The sequence below is a fragment of the Nipponia nippon genome, unplaced genomic scaffold (genome assembly GCF_047370975.1).
Source record: "Nipponia nippon isolate SJK-2023a ecotype South Korea unplaced genomic scaffold, ASM4737097v1 scaffold_6, whole genome shotgun sequence".
In the NCBI taxonomy this organism is placed as follows: Eukaryota; Metazoa; Chordata; class Aves; order Pelecaniformes; family Threskiornithidae; genus Nipponia; species Nipponia nippon.
The window spans coordinates 57,102,745-57,121,099 of NW_028262380.1; the positions used below are offsets into that span (position 1 = coordinate 57,102,745).

Below are 18,355 nucleotides of genomic sequence, written 5' to 3' on the forward strand. Positions count from 1 at the left end.
TTGTTGAACTTTGTGTGGCCTGACATTTTGACACAGCTACATGTTACCTGCTTGGTGGAAAACAGGAGTTCCCAACACTAATTTCTGCTTGATCACAAACACAATGGCTTTGTTTTAGACCTTTTTAAAAAAAAAAAAAAAAAAACAACCAGACATTCACAGGGAAACATTCTGGCTGAAGAAGTGAAGTGCCATCTGTGACAAAATATTACTCAACCCAGGAGGAAAGCAGACACACATCAAATGGGAAGCATCCTAAAATAAGCTGTGGTCAAATAAAAATTACCAAAGCATAATGAAAAACATATGCAAAAGAAAAAAAAAAAGTAAACCTATTACAAATATCATTTTTGCAACACTAAGCAACCTGCATGTATCTACCTTCTAACAAGATGCAACATAAAAACCATTTACTTTTCTATCGCTATAAAAAGACTGGTTAGTTTCCTGTCTGCAGTCTCATGAAGAGAAAAATAATCCTAGCTTACATTTTATGACAAACCTAGCGTAGTGCATCAGACAAACAACGGGTGTATTAGCACATCTTGTGCCTGTCCCAAGCATCTTGGATTATTCACTACAGCACTCACAATTTAGAAGATGGAAGCATCAGCTTCTATGAAGAAAACAGAGGTACTGTAACTAAGCCGTATCTGTGTATCTCAAACAGATTTGATGCATTGATGGCAATGGATTTGATGCATTGCCATCAACCAGGGAGTTACTCCAGAAACCTCAGTCATTAGTAGGTGTGAGCGAAAGAAGCTGAAATTGAAGCTTGGGGCAGAATTTTCCAGTTGGATGAGATTACTTACTTTGTTTAAAATCTGAATGAATGATGTGATCTATTAATCTCCTATTCAAAAAGCTGCCTGTATTCAGGTAGGATACAACCTGCAGCATATGCTTTAATTCCTTTGAAGACAACATGCTTATGTGCTATCTTGCTTCTGAAATGCTGAAAAATCTGGGACTAAAGATGTGGTTTACCTAATTTTAATTCTAGCTCTAAAACCTTTTTGTAGATGTGAAAGTAAATCACAACTTTTCTTAACCATATCAGGTTCCCTAGCTACTTGGGATAATACTTGCCAGAGATAAGTGCACAATGTGGTGTCACAACAGTAATTTTTCATTCTGCGATGAAAACATATCAGATTTTCATTTTGAATATACTGTAAAGGAAGCTTGTTATTTAGTATCATTCCCAAGGAAAATCCATGCAACTGGAGAATTTTACACAATTTCTAAATTCAGGTAAAGACAGTAAAGATAGCAGATGCCTTTCACTGGTTATTATTCCTAGAGCTCCGAATACACTCTGAAGCATGGTCATTACAGTTGCACTTTCTCTATATTTCTGAAGACTCATTATATTTATAAAAAGTTGAGAATTTCAGTTCAAGACTGTAGTATATTTATGGCTTTTGTTTTTTTTTCTGTAAAGAGACTGCTATAACTATGAGTTATAGCCCTGTCTCCTGAGATTCTTAGCTAAGGAAACTTTAGCAGTACTTTTATAATAACTGAGATGAAAGCAGAATTTCACCAGGAAAAAAAAAATCTGAACAATAATTAGTAGCATGAGAAACATTTGGTTGTGAGACAGCATAATAGCCTACAAATATCTGAAATTGAAAACAATGAACTGGGGGATGGAATAGGAACGCTGTGTGCAGTAGAAAGTTATGAAAAAGCTGAAAGCAGAAATTGAGATTGACAGAGTTAAGCATTGATACAGACTATCAAAATATTTTTCCTAGAAAAAAGCTCTAATTCCAAAAGGAATCCATTTAGAGAATTGGAAAATGCAGCAATGGGTTTCCCTAAAAATGATAACCAGTTCTCACACATCAGGGTGTAAGTAAAAAATTTAGGATTCTGTTGTTCTGTGATTCTTGGCTGTTTGGTTTCTCATTTCTTTTAAGCAGCATTTCAGAAGGACGGTGGCCATGCCTGAAAATGAAATTCCATGGAACAAGAGGGAGTTTTAAATGGTTTGAGAGGGAAGCCATCGAAAGCCTAACATCAATTTACAGTCTGCTGATTGATCTGCTTCTAAGCAATGCAAATAAAAAAATATAACAAGGAGACTGTGGTTTCCACAAATAATAAATAAAAAATATATGTATGCACATGGGCATATGCATGCATATAAATGGAAATGGTCAATATTTATCACCCACAAGGGAGACAAGACTATTGGTGGTGAAAGAATTTACTTGCATTCTTCTTTTAAAAACAATTAGTTTCAGGATACTGGAGTTTAGGACAACACTAAACTGGTGTAAATATTTACAGAATATTTATTAGTCACATTGCACAAACAAGCTTCACACTTGAGTAACCTTCAAGCCCGTCCTCACCCTTTGTTTGAAATTTCAGTTTAAGAAAAATCACTTCCCGTCAGCAACTAAAATACAATGCAATCTTTTGCAGCCTTGCTGGATAAGATCTTTTCTCCTCCTTTTGGCTAATAAGTAAGGGTTTGCTGTGCTACTGCAATTCTGATTTCTTCCCGTGTCCTTTCAAATATATGACAAATGAGTCAGTCTCCAATTAAATGTCCATCTTTTGTTATCGCACCAAGACTTTGCATTCACACAGTATTAAACCTGCTCATACTCTTCCTGATCTCAAGTAACTGTGTTACAAGGCAGAAAACATTAAAGCTTACACATTATTAAAAACATACTGTTGGTATGTCAGAAGTGTGAATATATCAAGCCAGTGCCTAGATTCTTGAGCAGGACTATGAACAAAGAAAGTACTTCACCAGAGTACTTCGCCAGGATGCCAGACTACTTATCATGTGAAAACAACTTACAAGAACATCCTTTGGAGAGCAGGCTCTGCATAAATCTCAAGGCATCAGCAAGAAGTGAACAGAAATATTTAGAAAGGAGAGGAAGGGCCTGCTCACTCATGTACATGTAACATCTCGGTGTTCTCCAAGGTCCCAACACCAGGGTGTTTTGTAGTTTAAAAAGCACGTGCCTTCTGTTTTTATTCATACAAATTATTTTGCTGGAAAATGCGTAATGAAAACGTGCTGGCACAACATGCAGTCATTAACTGTGAAGTGTGCACTGAAAAAAAATTAAGCCTCACTTTAAATATAATATAAATACTATAAAAATAAGTTTTCATTTCAAAATTTAGTACTTCTTCAAGCAGTATGGTTTTCAAAAAGTGCAGAGCACCTGTATTTCGAAAAGTCAAAGTTGGCACCCAAGTACCTAGGAACTAAAAATCACAAGTTTCATTTTAAAAGTTCTACCTGAACTGAGCTCAAGTATTTCACAGCCAAGCAGCAATCAAGCCTTACAGGAAACAATTCTATGGCACCAGCTAATTACTCCATTACTTGGCATCAAAAGACTTTTCCTGAGATTTCTAAATATGCAAATAATACGGGAGTTGAAAAAGGTGGGGGTAGGGAAGTAAACAAAAGGTAATTCAACAGTAATATCCTGCCTTTGCCATGGCCCCATCCCAGTATTAAACCTACTGAAATATTTTGCTCCTTTTCTGAACTAAACTTCCTATTTGCCCTAAGCTGTTATTAATGCTGCTCTGTTCATGCTAAATTAGCACTCCCGACCCAGCTGCTGCCTCTCTCTGTCAACAGCTTCAACTGAAAAGGACGGCTCAGCCTGACATAGCCGCTTTTTAAGCTACATATATCTAATGTTTATTATTATAGATACAGGAGAGAAGTAGACCGCACTTGAAACAGATGTTAGAAAGAAAGCATCAGTTTAAAGCCAATACACTTGTGACAAAAGCATATAGACTTCTTTATTTTTACAGCAAAACTGGACATGCATATGTTGTTCACAGCAAGTGAGAGAAAGTAATGGAGAAAAACATAACACGAATGGTTCTTTCTTAATGAAAATGTACACAGACCGAGTCTGTGTGCAGTTAATCAATTCCAGAGCCCCTTCTTTGGGTAACAGGACACCAGTTAAGAAATTTGGCCAAAATAAACTGCTTCTGCATTTTGGAAACAGCCCAGAATTATGGGCTTGGTTTGACCTCTCCATCACAACTAGTTTATTACTACGCTGCCAGGCAACATGAGCTTTCACCACACAGCCACATAAATAGGCCAGAAAACCTCCGTGCTCTAAAAGCAGCGAAGCTGGAACAGGTCAGTCAGTTCGATCTCATGATTCCTGCTCTCAGAAGAAACAGATGTGAAAAGCCATAAACCTTTTCTTTTCTGATGACATACAAAAAGATGCATTAAGCCTAGATATTTAAAGAGACAAATCTAGGAAGAGAAGTGACATTCTAGCTGACACCTCTGTATCTATTACTGCTAGAAGGTTTCTATAAACAGAAAGGTCAATGTAAAATTATTCTTTTTATATAATTTATTTCATACATTACAGGGTAGTTGTGTTATTTCACTGTTTTGTGGATAGTAATTTGTTCTTACTTACACACATCAGCATCTTGGGACAAAATTTCAAAGGCAACATAAATATCAGTCATTAATTTTAAAACTCTTCAGCTAATAAGATAGAAGTCTTTGTTCTTCTTTCTACATGGATGCAAGGTGTGCCTCTTTCAAGAGCTGCTGGGAAGACAAGTGCTGTCAAACTAGGAGCCATCATATTTTTCATGTAATACAGCAGGCGTACAGAAGTTGCAGTCAGCTAGAAAAATGACTTGATGCAGAAGGAAAGGAACAGACTACAGTACTGTGTCTTCAGACAGATTGCATGTTGCACGGCTGTAATAAGGATCAATAATTTCAATGCTGCATTGACAGGCTACCTTGTCTGAAAGCATATTACTCTACAATTCTTTCAGTATCTTGGAATAAAAAATTCTCTAGACAGTTCTCCACAGCCAATATTGTTTACTCTCTCTGGATGATATTGCCATTTTCAGTGTACACGCGACAGTTATCTTGCTGTTCGAAAGGAAAGACAGCAATGTAAACTCTTCTTGAACCTCAATGCTCACAAGCAGTGGCTAGTGTATCAAAAACGAAATAGTCCAGGCCCTTGCTTGGTGAAAGCACATCAACCATCTGCATCAGGGTTCAGAAACACTAGGAGAAGAAGGACTTTTGTTTTTATGTAATGAAATCACACGCAGTGTCCAAAGAGCAGAAAAAGAACTCAGTCTCTTGTCTTCATCCATAAAGGAGATGTTCGAGGACTGAGAAATTCGGAATATATCCAGATAAAGAGTTCTGTGGCGGAGGGTGTTATGAAGATAGTAATTCAAGTAGAAATGACATATCTATGTGAGATACTGACACTTCTGCTGAGACCAACAGCAGGAATGTTTGCAGCCAGCGTATAAACAAGAGAAGCTGAGAGAAGAGTTATGGAAAGTACAACTATTACAGTGCCTGCAGTTATGCAGTTGTCTGGACCAGTTCATGCAACACTTACCAAAGTAGTGAGCAATAGAGAGAAGCAGCAGCAAACACTGAGTTATTCCCTGAGACATTAGACTACATAAAGCACAAACATGAATCCTTTTCTTGCTCGTGATTGTAAAAATTGCTCTGACTCAGCAGTTTAGTGAAAAGGCTTCATAAAGAATGCCTTCCAGTATGGAAACACGATGTTGTCCTGCACTGATAAAGATGAGCAGGGAAGACACAGAATGATGAACGGCTGTACAAAGAGTAAAGGTTTACTGTACGTGAAACACCAAATGCCACATGCTATGTCTTACTGAGAAAGAAGACCAAAATATATTACATAAAGACTGTAATGTCGGCTAAGCTCCAACAGGAAAGTGTATTTTAAACAGTTTTATAAGGCGTGCCATGGCTGTTTAACAGCAGACATTTCTACAAACTAACAAAATGTTAGAAGACCTTTGTATTAGCATAGTTCTCCTCTTGTTCGACTTCAGGATATTTTTAAGGAGATAATGCAAAGTAACTTAGAATTTCTGTTCTTGAAATAAGACAAAAATTCAAGTAATCTTGAAAATGAGTACCTGTTGCCATGACAAAAGGAACAAAGCCTCTAATTTGACCCGTTGGTTCCTAGACCAATAATGGAAAAAACTTTGGGTAGAGATTAATATAGATAAGATATCTAGATCTGCCTAAAGAGTATCCTGAACCATGTAACACCCACAAACTACTACGGAGCAAGAAACATATTATTGAAGACTGAGATGCTATTCATTTCCCACAAATATAGCAACTGTAAACAGAAAGGGTAATAACCATCTTGCTTATGTACCCATGTTTAAAACTGCTTTCATTTCTAAAAAAACGCTCTTGTCATTTGACACTACAGTAGATAACTTACTGAGATGCAAAACTTCCAGTGTTTACCATTGGTCAAGCCTATGCTAGTGTTTCACAGTGCAAAACTAGTAGTTTTAAGCATCTAACGTCAGGCCAACCTTGTCAATATCCATTTCTAAATGATTTAAAGTTTGCTGCATAATTAATCTACTCAGAAGTCAAAGAAAAAAGTTCCCCTATTCTGTGAAAAAGCTTTCTAACACCCCCCATTTGAATTTACATGTGGAACTATTTAAGAAGTACATTCCTAAAAATCATATTTTTATAACAAAAAAACAAAAAAAAAGACCATCTTTAAGGTATTTTTAAATTTGTGTCATTTCAGGGTTACATTCCGGGCAGACAAGTTTCTGGTTTATACTCTATCAGCTTACATCATTGCTGAGTTTGTTTCTTTAGAACAAAAAAGTGTTGTTTTTTTTCTTCTTTTAAGAACTGAAGAACCAGTAAGAGATTGTCTAGCTCCTTGCCTTGCTCTGAAGCCAAATGATATGTGACTAGCCTATCCCCTACAGAAGCTTGTCTAGACTTCTTAAATTTTTGCAGTGACAGAGGTTTCACCTGACACACCCCTGATGTGTACTTAGCCCATTTATCACCATTTTGAGAATACAGACAACATTCTTCACATACAGTGCGAGCTTTTCCCAGTTGGGACACCTGTCCTTCCTGAACAAGTTTTGCCCTTCAATGCTAACAATCCAGTCCTGTTGCAATATCAACAAAGTCTTGGCTTTAGGTACAAACCCTGCTCTATTTCTCCCTGTTTAGCTTTGGCCTTTCTGTTGATTTCTACTAAACTTCAGCTCTTAGTATATTAAGAACAAAGAAGTTGGATAGGCAGAAACAAATGCCTCATGCAGATTTATAAAGGCAAGAGTTTAAGTTCTTTGCATATGGGAAAGTAGACCAAAGGGAACTGACAGCTATCCCAAAGTATGAGACCACTGAGAATTCACTTAAACGGACCTTCTTTCTCAGTCCTTATTTTGGCAGAAAGGTTTTTCTAGCTCTCAGCCTACACTGCCATTCCAATTCTGTATTTAATTAGTTATATGTATCTCTATTAACAACACTGGATATACACACCCCCAAAATATATCTGCAATCGGAGATGTGCTGCTAATGTACATTGTAATCAAGGAGTTTTAACACTGCAGTATTTGTACAGCTTATTTTAAAATCCTCCTCAATTAACAATTAAAGAACTAAAGATTATTGGGAAGACAATTTATACCTGTACAGGCAAACACACACATTCAGCACAACAAAGATATAGACAGATACCCTGTTAAGCACTTTGCTCTGTCAGCAACATTTTCCATAACTGTAAAAGGAAAAAAAAATCTAGTGCACACTCTTGCTTTCTAAGCACTAGTCTAATCCTGAACCAGTTATGCTCATAATTTTAATGAAACAAAAAAAAAAGGGACATATTTTCCCAAGACACCTTTGTAAAGAGGAAAAATAGTAATTTGCCACATCTAGAAGCAAAGCTCAGGTAAGAGTGGCCTGAATTTTGTCTTTCCATGACTAAAAATGCTAGTATGTTTGACAGCCTACCTTCATGTACTTCGATTTTATCCCAGGGTAAAGGTGTACAAAATCCTACACGACTAACAGGTGGATTATTCTATTCTCTGAAGTCCCCTTTTGCTATGAAGAGTACATACAGGTTCTCTCAAGAAACAAGAAGCATAAGCTGTGCCTCAGACTCATTTTAAGACATGCACTAGGAAAGCTCCACTGGTGAACTCACTTTTCACCCTTTTTATGAAATACTGTCTCTTAAGACAGACAGCCCTTTGCTAAAGGATATATATTTGATTTTCTTCTGCCAGTGACAACTACAGACTAGCAAGAAAACTAATATGAACAAAATAAAGGACTCAGGTATTTTTTTCCTTAGCATGTCACCCACCGTAGCATTTCTCTTTAGTGTCAAGAAGGTAGAATCTATAAATAGAACTGCATTTTGTTCATGTCACTACAAGTGGAAAATGTGAGTAATTAAAGAATTCACAGCTTCAGGTAAAATGACATCAATCTGACAGAGTTTGACACTACCGAACAGCCTCAGTGAGCAGGTGTGCCCCAACAAATTGCTCTGCTTCTGTACCAAAGCCAGCTCCCAACCCACAGTTGGCTGTAAGCCATTAAAAGAAAAAAAAAAAAAAAGGCAAAACAAACAAAAACCAACTTACTAGCAGCTATGCACAGTTTCTGCTACATAAATGCCATTATTCAGCAACAATAATCTTCAGGAATTGCATTATGAAATACACCTGCCACTTGCATCTAAAAAGCAAAGATGAGGAACATGTTCAGAAAAAGATGTTTCCATAAATATCAGTTGGGCCTACATCTTTCAAGAAAAGAAAACTAGAAACGTGCTTTCCTTTTTGCTTCCGATGTCTTTTGATATTTCCAATCAAAATTTTTTTATGTTATCATCATAGCACCATTATCATGCATATCATGTGACAGAGAGCAAATTGCTGTTTTTCTTCAGATATACTGTAATTTGAAAAAGCAGTCCAGCTTCACTAACTCCATGATACATCACCTTGCAGTGTCATCTTTCATGGGGGACAACAGTTTTGAACTTGGGCAAGGTACAACAAAGCCACGTCAAAATTTTATAGCTGAAGTTGTGAAAAAGGTTTCCTTTTAAAAGAGCTATTATGATGTCTATTCCTCAGAGCCTTAATCTAAGCAATAGGACATTTTCAAAACTGTATGATAAAAAAAGTCAAACCCTAATCAGAACAGTATATTGCCTTTGTTTTTCTACTGCTCACTGGCACACGGAAGACCCCACTGTATCTCTTTCAGTCTCTTCAAAGTTGGTGTTTTGATCTCAGAGTTTACATTTTCATTCTAGAAGTGGTGAAACAAATGGGGACAGGCACCAAACACCCACAAACTCAGTGGCTTGGCAGCCAACTGCCATTTCTTCCTCCTACCAAATCTTAATTAACTAAATGCTGAACCACCAGAAATTCTGGCACAATAAAAGTGTATGAATCACAGATGTGGGCAGGCAAAGGATTTTCAGGAAGAAAAACAACAGAAAGTAAAACAGTAGCTACCTAGGGTCGGATATGTACCTAAAGTAGAGTTCTCTAATGTGCGTCTAATTCTGCTGCTGTCAGCAGAAGCATCACTCAAAACTGCACCATACAATCTTAGTGTAGAATTTCCACTGTTTTTTAATCTTCAGTCCATTTCTGAGCTGGATGTAATTCTTCTAAGCATTTATATGGCTTTCACCATCGTGGGATTCAGCATTTTGGCACGTCACTATAACAGCAACAGATATAATTGTTTCTCCCACATTAGAGAAACTCTGTTCCTTGGAGAATCATTTTTGTGGTTTGGTGATAGCTATATCTTTGACTACATGTTGCATCTTAAAGCTACATGTTGCATCTTAAAGCTACATGCCTGTGTCTCACAAAGTAGAACCCTCTACATTTTCCACTTCAACAGTTTTACTGTAGCTCCTTATTGCAATGGATTTCTTTTCCACAGCCAGTCTTTCTGGACTTCCTATCTGAGGCCAAGGTTCTTCCTTTGGAAGCACTGACTAGCCTGGAGTCATCAAAAAGACACCTTCCTAAGGTGCACAGCATTAAAAGAATGAACTGTTCTCTCGCACCAAAATTACAGAAGATGAGGTTATTGTGTGAACTAACCTACAAGGCTTATTTGAAAGTATGTTTTATCTCACATCTAGGATTGGTGTCTAGCTATTCTCTAATAGCATCTGTCCCCATCTTTTGGTAGTTGTCCTCTCCAGTTTCAAGGCCATAATTAATCTCTGTATGTCAGTGATGATATTGGCATGGATCTCTGGAGGAAGACCTGTTTGCCAGGCCCTATATTGCACCCATTCCAGGTGGGAGTGAATTGGTCTACAGGATCCTTCAACTGTTTGCAAAGAGCTGTACATACCTGGATGCTTCCTTCCTGGGTCTGTTTCCTAACAAAAGGTGCTGGTGACTTTGTACTACTTGTACAGTGGGTAATGAACGTAGTAATTAAGCCAAGCTACAATAATAATGATTTTTGAGTTGCATAATGTACATTATCACACAAACTTACAGCAAGATGTTAAAGACTAAGCTATAAGCACACTGCAGGTTTTAAAGTAAAGTTACTTATACAGTTGGCCCTCAATGCATGAAAGAGCCTTCTGGGTTGTAAATTTGCTGATACATAAGACGCAGACATATCCAAACTGGCTTAGTACAAGCCAGTACTGGTCTGAAAGCAGAGTCCTGCCTCTGTTGGTAATTCAGGAATCACGTCATAGTAGTGCCACCCTTACCATCCTAATTTTCCTGCCACATTCTCCTGCTAGAGAGATTCAGATAAAGGTGTCAGATTTAGATAAAGGAAAAACAAAGGTAACGCATACTGCGTTTGCTCTCTCCGCATCACCCGAATAGGATGAGATTTACTACATCTCAAAACTACACATAAAGAATTAGCAATGACTCTAGGATTGGTTTTGTTTGTCTGTTTCAAATAGTACCTCCTAAATCGTCTCTGGTACTTACATTGTTTGAATAAAGTTTATACTTAATGGAGCTCCTTAAACACAAGTTAAAACAAACATATGAAAGAACAAATGAAAGAGAATTAAAAAAAAACACCTTGGGGTAGTTATTTCCTAAACAATCTAACTCTAAGTTTTAGCAGTTGCATATATGTCCCCTTTACACAGCCCTACGAGGAATGAACTAGGACATTTGTTGCTACAGCAAAGGGATTTTCCAGTATACTTAATTGACCAATTATTTTGTCAAATACTTCAAATAGATTCCCTAATATGCTAGAATATTGTTAAAACTATATAAAAACAAACTAAGATTTCCAATAGAACTCCCCAAAACAGCAAGTAATGCCCAATTGTATTGGGTTTATAGATAAAATACGGCCAAAACTTTGAGACAAGCATTGGAAAGGGTCTTCAGAATCAAGTAATCAATAATGGCACTGTGCCCCTTCTTTTTCCTCACATCATTAACTTTTTTGTACAGTAATTCAAACTTTGTTATATGCAGTGTACTGGGAATAAAGCAGGTTTTGTTGTGGGTTTTTTTGTGTGTGGTTTTTTGGTTTTTTTGGTTTTTTTTAGAAATAGCGATTGTAAAAAACAAGAAATCTTAAAAAAGCGTTCCACAAAGTTGCAAGATTGCAGTAAACTAGCTTTATCAGTCTGGAAAGCCAGACGCTTTCACTGGCAACCTGAGATAAGCCATTCCAGTGCCCAGAAAGCTTAAAAACCACAGGAGTTTCAGACTGTTGAGCAAGAACTGATTTTAGATTGAAATTATTCCGGATGTTTTGAACAACACAATCTCTTCCTCAGGTTGACCCAGTTTCAGGTGAAGGTTGCTTATAAATTACTTTCAGGAAATTCTCAGACATGGTACACAATTTATTTTAACCAAAATAACGGAAGTCCTGTTTGGAAGACATAGGTGACAAAAAGCGTAAGCAGTCAATACTTCTTAACCAGAAATAAGACTCTGGTCAGAAGGAGTAGGCACGAGGCTATGATAATTATATGTTCAAAGAAGTTACTGATTACAGAAGACTCAGCTAGACCAATAACCTTTAACTTTTAAGTCACACTAGGATTGTCTTCCATCCTCATACTTTTTTCCCTTGGTAGTCAGTTTATGATATGCTTTGGATTAATCTTACAATATTCAATTGTGCCACTGTTGACAGCCAAAATATCGCAGACATCACCAATACAAAAAACAAGCCACCAAAACCCGAACTTTTCAGAAATTGGTGTTTCTTTTCAGAAACACTATTCTACGAAAACATTTCCTACTAGAGTATCAGCAAAGTTGTCATAAACTATAATCAGCAGAAAGTATGTACATTATAACACTACAGATTTTAGGGATTTAATTTTATTATATAAACAGACATGTATTATGAGAACTAATATGTTCTTACACATGACCTCAGCATAAAGTACTTCAACTGTCAGTAAATCAGCTGGTTCAAGATAAATTGGAATATATAATTTAGAACCATTCAAGGGAAAAAAAATAGGGAGAAATGACCTTAGGCAAGAAAATAAGTTAAATATTAATGAATCTACATTTAACTAAGAAATGTAGCTAATAGATGGGGGAGTAGGGAAGGGGGAAAGAGACAATCTTTTAGTTTAGCACTCACCTTTCAGACCATCTGAAGATCAATTTAAATCTAATAAAACTTTAATACGGGCATTTGAAATGACTAAGCATATAGACTGAAAATGAAAAAAACCCACACCATAAGGAATGGCCTAATTAAATTTCTTATAAATTGAAAAATACAGTAGCAATTGCATAGTATATACACTAAACTGAAAGGTAGCAGAAAAGCAAGGTTTTGAAATCCAGACACACGTTCAAGGGTATACAGTAAGAGACAGAATTTGTGATGATAATATTTAGAGAAATCACAGAGCTTCATTGGTGAGAACTCACTGAACTTCCGAGAGACTGATTTATGCAACTATGAACTTAGCCTCAGTCTGCTTGCTGCCATATCCTAGAATACTGCTAACCTCTGTAAACTCACAGTTGTGGAGAGTGCCACACTAACAAGAGCTTGTAAGCTTAAATGCTCCTCCAAACTTGATGCTCTCATTCAGTTCTTCTGAAAAAGAATGACTTGCGTTTAAATGAATTACGAATTACTGAACTGCACACATGCTATTCAGACAGAGCCCACTAAATCCATAATTAGCCCAGGAATTACCCAAAAGTTAGTTACCTTAAGAAAGGCCACACAATTAGAACAGTGTCACCTCTTAACCAAGACCTATAGTATGTTAGTAAGATCCTGGGCTGGGGAGAGGGAATTAATACAAGAATGTAAGTATGTTCTGGGTGCGGTAGCCTTCCAATTCATGTGTTATGTAAATATTAGTCCATCACAAATGGACAGACATCTTTCAGTTAAGAGGGCTTACTCAGTTCAAATGCATTCTACAATCTTACTAGAAACTTGCTCAGAAATGAGACCCAAACTTCATGGTTAACTGCAATTTTTTTTTTTTTTTTTTAAAGATGCAACACTTGCTTGTATGGATAGGTCAACCACCTCCCACTGAACAAGAAGAGAGAACTTCTGCACAACAATCATGCAGCCTCTGATCTGATTTTGAGGGTTCTTTTGAAAGCTTTACATTTCAAATGGAAACTGATTTAACACAGAGCAATTCCAACAGCTTCTATACTGCTTTCCCTAATCCTTTTACATTAATTGCTTGCACAGCAAAAGTTTAATTATTTTTGAAAGGAAAACAGGCTAGTACCAGCAAAGTGGAAAAGCACTGTTCAGAACAGCACTAAATTTTTTTTCACTAAGAAATCCCTACCAACTGGATTGTTTCTATACGTGGCATGTCTACAAACAGTTGCTTATGAATTATTTTAAATCATTCTAAATTTCAGAAGAAAGTACTCCAACCTTCACCTGGAAATAACAAGCTCACCCAATTCTTGCTGATGACAGCAAAAAGACTTCTACAAAGTTCATCAAGCTGTAGTTAAGACCTACACACTCTGACAGTGAGTTTGCCTAAATCTACCATGATTTCAAAACACATGTAAGATTTGTAGCATCTATTCACATGCAAGCACATACTTTCTTCAGCAACACACTGGGGAAGACAGAAGAAATAGTTCTTTCTGTACCTGGCAAGTCTGAAAAAAGGAGAATGCATTCATTGAATCCATTAGCCAGAAGACGATCCCTCAGTTGTTGAAGTATTGCAACTCCAATACAGAATGGGAAAGAAGAATTTCCAAGCAGTAACGTATCCCACAAGTGAAAAATTTTGTGCAAAGGAAAGACATCTGTATGATGAACAAGCACAATAAAAAACACTATAAGTATATAAGTTGATAAAAACATATACACACACGCACACTCTTAAGGACTTGCCTACACACTTTTTCTTCCTCTCCTGTCTTAGGATTATTTCTTTTTTATTTGGGAGCAAAAAGGACTCAACCTACTTAGAAACAAGTTTGTCTTCATATGCATTTTGATTATTCTGGAAATCATCACTGTGTTCTTTCATTATTAAATACTCAGGAACGTGCAGGTTTTCAGATTTCAAACACACACAAAATTAGGCAATTTATTTTTCTTTTGGTATGGTGCAATTATACGTTAGGACATGCATATCAGTTTTTTCCAATAGCATGAAGACATTACTGAGTCAACCAATAAGCTCAACTACTTAAAATTAGACAAGAAAATGAGCAGAATAGACCAAAAATTGACCGAATAAAGGAAAGACAAGGAAAAAGGTCTGTTAACAATAGAAACATTTTATATAAAGCTGAAGGTGGCTCTCCTAAAATAAGTTATCCTTCAACTAAATAGTCCTAACATTTTATTGCAATTCATTGCCAAAGAAACCATCTCCTTGGTTTTCCAAAGGTAGTGATTCTCATGAAAGTTTTAGAAGAATGGACAACTGCAAGAACCTGTGCTTTACAGTCAAGATCTTTAGAAAACACAATCAAGAATCTCACATTAGATTCTTTGATATTTCATCAGAGAAATAATCCATCAGCTCTTTTCATGCTGTCACTTTTTTTTTTTTTTTAATTTGAAGTCTGCCAATGTTGACATGAAATTAAAAAAAAAAAATCACAGAGATCTTTGAAGAAAGAAGATTTTGAATTGCCTTCTGGACTTGCTTTATTAACTTTGTTCTCTTTCATTAAAAGCTCACCAAATTATAAAGCTCTTCTTGTTCCTAACATCCATGCACAAATATCATAGTAAACTAGTGCTAGGAGGAGAACAATGTGTCAAAACGCAATAAAAAAAGCTTGTTTTGTTGGCCTTCAAAACCAAAGTTACTCTCTTACATTATCTGGGTGAGGGCAGTGGAAGGTGCTAAGGTTTGTTTTTGTTTTTTTTAACTATTACTATACTGTTTTTCAGTGGGTAACAGCTTCCTTTGCACACCCCCTAAATACTGTATGCCTAAAATAATCCAGTTCAAATTTAACATAAGACTTTAAAAAAAAGAAAATGCTAATTATTGTCAAATCAGGTCAGAAAGTATGTGACAGGCACTGTTGAGACTCAAATCACAACACACATCCTTGCAAATTACAAGCAACCTATTAAATGATAGACACATTGCACCAATTAGGAAGGCTTTAGCTGAAAAAGTGAGAAAAATTACGCTTAAGAAATACAAGAACATTTAACCAGAGAAAAAGAATGCATACTCACGTGTAAACATTGTAAGAAACCAAGGAATAGCATAAAGCTGCAAAGGGGTGGGGGGAGGGGGAGAGAACAAAAAAAAAGTTTTATTAAGAGCTAAAGTTGTTTGTGACAGTTGCCTACCACATTAAAAACTGCCTAGCCTGGCATGAGTGTATTTAAAATGGGAAATAACTGCAGCGGCAGAACCACTATCACACAACTTTTAGCCCCTCTGACAAGCTTTTTCCTCCCCCAGGTCCCCATTCTTATCTCTTTCAAATTACTAGTTTGTGATACTGTATTGAAAACAACAACAAAAACAACCACCGCTCTCAGTACGCTTATGTTTGCAAAAAATAACGCCCATAGTCTTAAAGAACTCAAAAACCTGCTCTATTAAACTATCACAATTCTCACCTTACATATATATACTGCCAGGTGAAAATTAGTGAAGGATGCCTGAACAAGCATAAAGCCAACTTGATTCAATAGATCTTCTTGACTATGGTGAAAAAAAAAAAAAAAAAAAAAAAAGGTTCTATATAAATAATTAAAAGTGCAAATCACAATTTCCAACAGAAAAATTAACCTTATCTACCTTTTTCTCCTATGTTGGCGTTTATTAAAATGTATACTTGTCTGTGAAAGGCAACGAGAACCGTTTCATTCTCAAACGCATATAGTGTCAGTTACTAACACCTTAAGCACTTATGTTGCTCTACTGTGACCTTTAAAGGCAGGTGTCATCTGAAGAATTTGAGGCTGCTTCAGGACTTATACTACTATGAGATTAAGAACTTGTGCTGCTGCAATGGCTACAGGAAACCTTTAGTTTCTGCAAACTTTCATACTCAGTACATCATATAGAGAAAATTCAGTATGCAGTAGAAGAGCTAAGCATTTTTGACACCTTAAGAGTTTCTCAGTTTTCACTGAAGCATTTAGCACGTTGAAGGCAACAGAATCTATTTTCATGAAACATTGAACTGCACAGAGAAGTCCCCACAAATTAGGAATGCAAGAGTGACACAGCCATTGTTAAATTTTACTCAGTTGCATAGATCATGTGCTCTGTTTTCCACTTCTGAAGATTTACAGTTAGACATAAAGCTTAATATATTACTTGTTAGCTCATAAAAAGTGCAAATTAGTCCTCCTATTAGGCTTTCCCTGGAAGTAAGCAAATGAGAAGCTGAAAGCATAATCGATATCATGTTAATAAATTACTACTTATTTAATAAACTCTTAACTGGGTTATGGCCCTGATTAAATGATGCACACATTTGCTGAAAAGCTCTTTAGTACAGCTCTCTAAATTTTATTCCTACATCTTCATCTGAGCATCTGATAGTATCTGAATCATACTGTCCATAAAACTAAAAAAACCTGTGATGATCAGACTGTTCACCACTTTCAATATTCAGGAGGCTTTTATAAAGCTTGGCCTCCAACACGCCAAATGATTTTAAGGGTTCAAAAAAACAACAAAAAAAATCCATTTCTATCACCATTTTCGTCTTATAATGCATTCACACTATTTTCTGGAGTACATCTTTGTCATGCCTTCAATAGATGACTCTCTACCAAGTAACAGCATACCCGGTTCCCTGAAATATCCCCTACAGTGGTTCCCATCAGCTAATACCTGTTTCCTTGCTTGCTTGTATGCAATATCTTGCTTTCCATGCAATAGGAAAACAAGCATTCCTAATAGCCTGAGGCTCCTCTTTGCTTGGAGGTACATATTATGCAGGTGTCATTTTGAAATATATTACTTCCTTGGTGTTTAAAAGCAATTGTTTCCCCCTTTTCACATATTTGATTGAAGTGTTTTACCAAAGCAGATCCACACTTTCTCCTAATTTCACAAACGCCTCTGTCTTGTATGCATCTACATAGACATATACAAGAAAATACCCAAAATTTGAAACATTAAACAGATTATTAAAAGGTAACCACAAGGCAAAGCACTGTTTTGCTCTAAACCATCCTCACCAAATCTATCAACAGTGACATGAAAAGTAGGTCAAACTATTTAAGTAGAAGGTATCAGGCAAGTTTTTATTGAAGGGATTTTTCCCTCTGATTTTCATAAATATAATGTTCTAAGACGAGGAGGTCTTGGTAAACCTGAAGAGGCTATGATTACTATTAATAAACAAGCAAAGAAAAGCCACAAGACTGGTGGTATTATTCCACCATGCAAATCAAATTGAAAAACACGGAGAAAAAGAACTGTACTGACTTAAGTCCTCAAATAAATAGCCTACCAAATTCCTATAGTGAAACGACTGCACTCTTAACATACTATTAGTAAACGCTGCCCTCTAGCAATCCCCGGCTGGAACAGCATTGTGCCACGCTTCGGTACTAACAAGCTCCTGTTAAAGTGGTTTTCAACCCTTCACTATTAAACCCTGAAAAATAATGGGGCTGTGGTTTTTATTGACACTTAACTCTCCATAGCTGGGAAGCATACCTAATGTTTAATCAAAGTAGCGTTTGAATTGCTGGAACGGCCTGAGAATAACTCACATTAAAGTAAGAGCCTCTAGAACCAATAATTCATTTTTTAGAGAGAGCTTGAGATCATCAACGCCATAATTATAATTTTGCTTTGCTAGTAAAATACAAGCTCTTTTGTGCTTTTCAGTAGGGTATTGGACATTTCTTATATATGAAGAACACAGCAGTGCCCTAACATCTGTTCCCGTTCAAACAATCTGAATAAATCCACAGGTTTTTCTGGTTATAATTGAAGTCTCCTGAACTTAGACTTGGTTTCATTCTCCATCTTTCCAT

General features: G+C 36.5%; 1 protein-coding gene across 21 annotated transcripts in view; it reads right to left on the reverse strand.

The window, feature by feature from the left end:
* Positions 1-18,355, reverse strand: part of TBCK (TBC1 domain containing kinase) — a 116,765-nt gene that overhangs the window by 35,762 nt on the left and 62,648 nt on the right. For all 21 annotated transcript variants that reach the window (XR_015700203.1, XR_015700202.1, XR_015700206.1 and 18 more), the window contains 2 exons: positions 15,578-15,614; positions 14,014-14,175 (listed from right to left, as the gene is read on the reverse strand). Coding sequence is in view for 15 of the 21 variants with exons in the window: in XM_087738132.1 (XP_087594258.1) it covers positions 14,014-14,175; positions 15,578-15,614 (199 nt within the window). In the remaining 6 variants the exon portion in view is untranslated. The remainder of the gene's footprint in view (positions 1-14,013; positions 14,176-15,577; positions 15,615-18,355) is intronic.